Raw genomic sequence first — 7491 nt, forward strand, 5'->3', positions numbered from 1 at the left:
AAGAGAAATTGTAAAATCACGATCGTTGATGGCTGAAATGAATAGGAAGTTCTTCAACTTTACAAGGTAACACCTGACAACTTTGCCTGTAGCAAGCTTGCGTTCCTTGTGAGACACAATCTGTTCTGATTGTAAAATTTTCTCAAGCTCATCCACTTCTTGTGGATCCTTAATAACCGGTTCACCGGGCTCTGGCTCTACATACTTGCGAAGGAGACTCACATGAAAAGCATTGTGTATGTGCCAATGACTAGGCAATGTCAACTTGAAAGCCACTTCATTGATCTTCTTGATCACTTGAAAAGGCCCATAGTACCTGGTTGTAAGCTAGGGTATGCACCCTCTTTGCCAGGCCTCTTTTCAAGTCTTGCTTTCTCGAATTTCAGCAATACCCAATCATTCTCTTTGACAAGCCTAGTTGGTATTCTTGATTTTACCCAGGGTTTTGGCAAGCCTTAGACCCCAAAAGCTGTGCATGGTGAAAGGGTCAATATCAATTTCGAATGGCCACCTCCAAAAGTGGAGATTCACATGCCTTGGGAAAGGGTGGGAGCAGGAGAACCCAGCACAGGAGGCAGTCTATTTTGTTGAAAGCGAGCAAACTAAATTTTTTAAAAGCATGTTTGGGTTAAGAGGGTTAGTGAGAGTAGCTAAAATACATACATACATATGTATGTGTGTAGCTACCTTCGTACCTATGAGAGTGAGAAGTAACAGTTTTCGTGAATGCAGTTTCTTGAAATAACAATGCAAAATGTTTTGGAAGGTAGTCTGCTGCTATAAAGCTTTTTCAGAAAATCATAAAGCTGTTTATTTTTTGGAAGGATTTGCTAATTTCTCCTTTTCTGCTAATCAGAGGGAATCAGTTCAGGAATGCTAAGCAGTGGAGATGTTGCTCTGGCATCATCAATATCCAAGATCATAGCATCAACTCTAACTTATCCTCATGAGGTAAACCATCCTTTTCCAAGCAATGTTTGAATTTTTCAATTTTAAGCGAACACTGGCATATCCAAAGTGCTGCAAACATAACCAGTTATTTCCTCGAATCATTACTCAGGTTGTAAGATCTAGACTGCAAGAGCAAAGCCACTCCAAGTATGCAGAAGTTCGGTACAAAGGTGTCATTGATTGCGTCAGAAAGGTTTACCTGAAAGGAGGCATTGCAGGTTTTTATAGTGGCTGTGCAACTAATCTCATGAGGACGACACCTGCTGCTGTGATCACATTTACCAGTTACGAGCTCATCCGAAAGAAGCTGGAAAAGATGTTTCCACCTAAATCACAGCCCACATCAAACTCATCAGAGAGTTATTCTGGAGTTGAGCACGCTTCACCAGTCGCACTGGAGAAGGGAGCTCTGCATCTGCAAAAGTGAAGCCTTTGCCTTTGCGTCAAAAAGATCACTTGCATGCCTCGAGCCAGTAATAACCCTTTTCACACCTGAAAGTTTCATGCCCATTTTTTGGGGTGTGCAAGATCTACCAGGGTCACATCACAACATGTGTGTACATCATTATAAAACTGCAACTGGTGTTAGCTAACTCTTTAGAGGGGGTTGAGGGCTATTGAGCTCTGCTGTGATAAGCCAAGCAGGAAATTTTTGCATTATATTGATTTAGCACAGCCAACAAAATTGTTGGCAACTTATTTTTTCCAAACAAAACGGAGAAAGAACATCATGTACTCATGGCCGGGAAGCAGGTCGTGGATTGCATCAAGCCAAGTTGCTTGACCCATGTCGTGTGTATTATTTATAATCCTCATTTTCTTCTAGACAAGCAGTGTTCTTCTGACATTGGGTCGTAAGTCTGCATTAAGATCAAAAGACAGTTTGCATCTGGCATTGGTGTTGTCTAGGTAAAGAGGGACAGCAAAACACATGTATATTGCTCAGCACGTGTCTTTAATATGGTGTTTTGGTCTTATTGAACGACTCTTGTGTGAATGGGTTGATTTGTATCACTTTTTCTAATGCTTGGCACATTTCTACACAAAGCATAACTGGTTTTATTTACCTCCATGCTTATGTTCATGGCTCCTGATGAACCAGAGGAAATATCCACAAATTTGCATGAATGATGAAATGCTTTGTGCTGATGCACACATTAAGCTTAGTGTTTAGTTACATCAACTCATTATAGAGTATTTGAGTTATGGCTATAACATTGTTGTCTTGTGCTTATGAATTCATCCAGCCAAGCTTATAAGGTGTTTGTTTTCTCTTTGCAAAGCAAATATATGATCAACAATAACGTAATGTGATACTAGAGTATCTCTTGCTAATCCAAGGAATATATCTTGAACTAAGTGTGAAGCAATAGCTTGTCACACTGGTGTCCAAATCACCAACCTTGTTTGAGTCATAAAGCTCACGAAGAGTTTTATTTGTAGTGTAGGTCATGCCATAAGCTGGTGTTCCATGGACATAGCATAGTATCTCTGCATCCCTAGTTTTCAATGGCTCTCTTATGGCTGGTTGGAAAACTTGCTTAAGACACCAGCACCAAAGATGATGAATGGCCTAGTATTACATAAGAAAATAAGACTTCTCAGAGCTCTCATCTACGAGTGGTAAGATTTCCTCCATAGAAAGCTTTGACCCAACTGCCATAGAAGGCACAACTGTGCAATCACAACCAAACACTCTGAAATGAGAAAGTGAAGGCTTGTTACTTGTGTATATACTTGTTGTCATCCATTGGCTTTGTTGCACTTATATTGAGGAGGTAAACTGTTGTGTTCATTGCTTGGGCCCAAAAAGAATTTGAAAGACCTCTCTTTGCAAACTTCTATTGAGCATGTAAATTGTTGTGTTCATTGCTTCGGCCCAAGAAGAGCTTAGAAAACCCTCATCATGAGCATACTTTGAGCCGTCTCCACAACAATTGTCCAATTTTTTGGGCTCGACAGCTCCATAGTAAGCTATGCCATTGAATGCTACTCTCTTACCAACAAAATCCGACTTGGTGATCTGTCCGACTTTGAAATGAGAAAGTGAAGGCTTGTTACTTGTGTATATACTTCTTGTCATCCATCCTTGTTGCACTTCTATTAAGGATGTAAACTTTTGTGTTCACTTCTTCGGCCCGAAAAGAATTTGAAAGACCTCTCTTTGCAAACTTCTATTGAGCATGTAAACTGTTGTGTTCACTGCTTCGGCCCAAAAAGAGCTTAGAAGACCCTTCTCATTGAGCATACTTTGAGCCATCTCCACAACAATTGTCCCATTTTTTGGGCTTGACAACTCCATTATATCGTTGAATGCTACTCTTACCAACAAAATCCGACTTGGTGATCTATCCCTAGCTTCTTCACCTTCATGTTTTGACCATTGCAATCTTGAACTATGCAAAAGCTTTCTTGAGGAAATAAAAGACAAGGTGGAGAAAGCACCTCTTAAATCCATTGTTTGTATCTTCCCACAGAGATGTGCATGAATGAGCTGTAGAGGAAATGTAGACTTAGTATCAGACATCTTGCAAAAAGGGTTGTGGGTGCTACTTGTCCATCATGTAGGCTTCGTAATTTTCTAGTATGGCAACGATTGAAGGAAAGATCCAACATCATTCCCTTCTTTTGAATTTGTAGAAGAGTTCAAGGGTCAATATGGCTAAAGTTATCATGCCACAATGTGCTAGCTTCCACACCCTGCTCGCAATATGAGTGTTGAAAGCTCATACAGATTGTTTCTTTGTAATGCCCCATCCCACAATCTTGTCTTGAAAATCCATGATGACTACTTGTTTTTCGTTGAAGAGAAATTGTAAAATCACGATCGTTGATGGCTGAAATGAATAGGAAGTTCTTCAACTTTACAAGGTAACACCTGACAACTTTGCCTGTATAGCAAACTTGCGTTCCTTGTGAGACACAATCTGTTCTGATTGCAAAATTTTCTCAAGCTCATCCACTTCTTGTGGATCCTTAATAACCGGTTCACCGGGCTCTGGCTCTACATACTTGCGAAGGAGACTCACATGAAAAGCATTGTGTATGTGCCAATGACTAGGCAATGTCAACTTGAAAGCCACTTCATTGATCTTCTTGATCACTTGAAAAGGCCCATAGGACCTGGTTGTAAGCTAGGGTATGCACCCTCTTTGCCAGGCCTCTTTTCAAGTCTTGCTTTCTCGAATTTCAGCAATACCCAATCATTCTCTTTGACAAGCCTAGTTGGTATTCTTGATTTTACCCAGGGTTTTGGCAAGCCTTAGACCCCAAAAGCTGTGCATGGTGAAAGGGTCAATATCAATTTCGAATGGCCACCTCCAAAAGTGGAGATTCACATGCCTTGGGAAAGGGTGGGAGCAGGAGAACCCAGCACAGGAGGCACTCTATTTTGTTGAAAGCGAGCAAACTAAATTTTTTAAAAGCATGTTTGGGTTAAGAGGGTTAGTGAGAGTAGCTAAAATACATACATACATATGTATGGGTGTAGCTACCTTCGTACCTATGAGAGTGAGAAGTAACAGTTTTCCTGAATGCAGTTTCTTGAAATAAGTAGTCATCCACCCAATGCGAAATGTTTTGGAAGGTAGTCTGCTGCTATAAAGCTTTTTCAGAAAATCATAAAGCTGTTTATTTTTTTGGAAGGATTTGCTAATTTCTCCTTTTCTACTAATCAGAGGGAATCAGTTCAGGAATGCTAAGCAGTGGAGATGTTGCTTTGGCATCATCAATATCCAAGATCATAGCATCAACTCTAACTTATCCTCATGAGGTAAACCATCCTTTTCCAAGCAATGTTTGAATTTTTCAATTTTAAGCGAACACTGGCATATCCAAAGTGCTGCAAACATAACCAGTTATTTCCTCGAATCATTACTCAGGTTGTAAGATCTAGACTGCAAGAGCAAAGCCACTCCAAGTATGCAGAAGTTCGGTACAAAGGTGTCATTGATTGTGTCAGAAAGGTTTACCTGAAAGAAGGCATTGCAGGTTTTTATAGTGGCTGTGCAACTAATCTCATGAGGACGACACCTGCTGCTGTGATCACATTTACCAGTTACGAGCTCATCCAAAAGAAGCTGGAAAAGATGTTTCCACCTAAATCACAGCCCACATCAAACTCATCAGAGAGTTATTCTGGAGTTGAGCACGCTTCACCAGTCGCACTGGAGAAGGGAGCTCTGCATCTGCAAAAGTGAAGCCTTTGCCTTTGCGTCAAAAAGATCACTTGCATGCCTCGAGCCAGTAATAACCCTTTTCACACCTGAAAGTTTCATGCCCATTTTTTGGGGTGTGCAAGATCTACCAGGGTCACATCACAACATGTGTGTACATCATTATAAAACTGCAACTGGTGTTAGCTAACTCTTTAGAGGGGGTTGAGGGCTATTGAGCTCTGCTCTGATAAGCCGAGCAGGAAATTTTTGCATTATATTGATTTAGCACAGCCAACAAAATTGTTGGCAACTTATTTTTTCCAAACAAAACGGAGAAAGAACATCATGTACTCATGGCCGGGAAGCAGGTCGTGGATTGCATCAAGCCAAGTTGCTTGACCCATGTCGTGTGTATTATTTATAATCCTCATTTTCTTCTAGACAAGCAGTGTTCTTCTGACATTGGGTCGTAAGTCTGCATTAAGATCAAAAGACAGTTTGCGTCTGGCATTGGTGTTGTCTAGGTAAAGAGGGACAGCAAAACACATGTATATTGCTCAGCACGTGTCTTTAATATGGTGTTTTGGTCTTATTGAACGACTCTTATGTGAATGGGTTGATTTGTATCACTTTTTCTAATGCTTGGCACATTTCTACACAAAGCATAACTGGTTTTATTTACCTCCATGCTTATGTTCATGGCTCCTGATGAACCAGAGGAAATATCCACAAATTTGCATGAATGATGAAATGCTTTGTGCTGATGCACACATTAAACTTAGTGTTTAGTTACATCAACTCATTATAGAGTATTTGAGTTATGGCTATAACATTGTTGTCTTGTGCTTATGAATTCATCCACCCAAGCTTATAAGGTGTTTGTTTTCTCTTTGCAAAGCAAATATATGATCAACAATAACGTAATGTGATACTAGAGTATCTCTTGCTAATCCAAGGAATATATCTTGAACTAAGTGTGAAGCAAGAGCTTGTCACACTGGTGTCCAAATCACCAACCTTGTTTGAGTCATAAAGCTCACGAAGAGTTTTATTTGTAGTGTAGGTCATGCCATAAGCTGGTGTTCCATGGACATAGCATAGTATCTCTGCATCCCTAGTTTTCAATGGCTCTCTTATGGTTGGTTGGAAAACTTGCTTAAGACACCAGCACCAAAGATGATGAATGGCCTAGTATTACATAAGAAAATAAGACTTCTCAGAGCTCTCATCTACGAGTGGTAAAATTTCCTCCTTAGAAAGCTTTGACCCAACCGCCATAGAAGGCACAACTGTGCAATCACAACCAAACACTTTGAAATGAGAAAGTGAAGGCTTGTTACTTGTGTATATACTTGTTGTCATCCATTGGCTTTGTTGCACTTATATTGAGGAGGTAAACTGTTGTGTTCATTGCTTGGGCCCAAAAAGAATTTGAAAGACCTCTCTTTGCAAACTTCTATTGAGCATGTAAATTGTTGTGTTCATTGCTTCGGCCCAAGAAGAGCTTAGAAAACCCTCATCATGAGCATACTTTGAGCCGTCTCCACAACAATTGTCCAATTTTTTGGGCTTGACAGCTCCATAGTAAGCTATGCCATTGAATGCTACTCTCTTACCAACAAAATCCGACTTGGTGATCTGTCCGACTTTGAAATGAGAAAGTGAAGGCTTGTTACTTGTTTATATACTTCTTGTCATCCATCCTTGTTGCACTTCTATTAAGGATGTAAACTTTTGTGTTCACTTCTTCGGCCCGAAAAGAATTTGAAAGACCTCTCTTTGCAAACTTCTATTGAGCATGTAAACTGTTGTGTTCACTGCTTCGGCCCAAAAAGAGCTTAGAAGACCCTTCTCATTGAGCATACTTTGAGCCATCTCCACAACAATTGTCCCATTTTTTGGGCTTGACAACTCCATTATATCGTTGAATGCTACTCTTACCAACAAAATCCGACTTGGTGATCTATCCTTAGCTTCTTCACCTTCATGTTTTGACCATTGCAATCTTGAACTATGCAAAAGCTTTCTTGAGGAAATAAAAGACAAGGTGGAGAAAGCACCTCTTAAATCCATTGTTTGTATCTTCCCACAGAGATGTGCATGAATGAGTTGTAGAGGAAATGTAGACTCAGTATCAGACATCTTGCAAAAAGGGTTGTGGGTGCTACTTGTCCATCATGTAGGCTTCGTAATTTTCTAGTATGGCAACGATTGAAGGAAAGATCCAACATCATTCCCTTCTTTTGAATTTGTAGAAGAGTTCGAGGGTCAATATGGCTAAAGTTATCATGCCACAATGTGATAGCTTCCACACCCTGCTCGCAATATGAGTGTTGAAAGCTCATACAGATTGTTTCTTTGTAATGCCCCATCCCACAATCTT

At 40.2% G+C, this 7491-nt stretch overlaps 1 protein-coding gene across 1 annotated transcript; it reads left to right on the forward strand.

Moving 5' to 3' along the window:
* The first annotated feature begins 815 nt into the window (after window positions 1–815).
* On the forward strand, window positions 816–5566 carry LOC147639944 (nicotinamide adenine dinucleotide transporter 1, chloroplastic-like). The gene is made up of 3 exons (XM_086775532.1): window positions 816–951; window positions 1061–1144; window positions 4917–5566. The coding sequence occupies exons 1-3, from the start codon at window positions 874–876 to the stop codon at window positions 5148–5150; spliced, it is 396 nt and encodes a 131-aa protein (XP_086631658.1). The 5' UTR covers window positions 816–873; the 3' UTR covers window positions 5151–5566.
* Window positions 5567–7491: the final 1925 nt, after the last annotated feature.

The sequence above is a fragment of the Cibotium barometz genome, chromosome 3, assembly GCF_041138505.1.
Source record: "Cibotium barometz isolate CiBa-2024 chromosome 3, ASM4113850v1, whole genome shotgun sequence".
NCBI classification, from domain to species: domain Eukaryota; kingdom Viridiplantae; phylum Streptophyta; class Polypodiopsida; order Cyatheales; family Cibotiaceae; genus Cibotium; species Cibotium barometz.

Excerpts from the sequence above, each read along its gene's own strand:
- LOC147639944 (XM_086775532.1), top strand. The coding sequence starts at position 874 with ATGCTAAGCAGTGGAGATGTTGCTCTGGCATCATCAATATCCAAGATC. Across the intron at positions 952-1,060 it reads CTCTAACTTATCCTCATGAG|GTTGTAAGATCTAGACTGCA; the intron begins GTAAACCATCCT and ends ATCATTACTCAG. Across the intron at positions 1,145-4,916 it reads TCATTGATTGCGTCAGAAAG|GTTTACCTGAAAGAAGGCAT; the intron begins GTTTACCTGAAA and ends TGTGTCAGAAAG.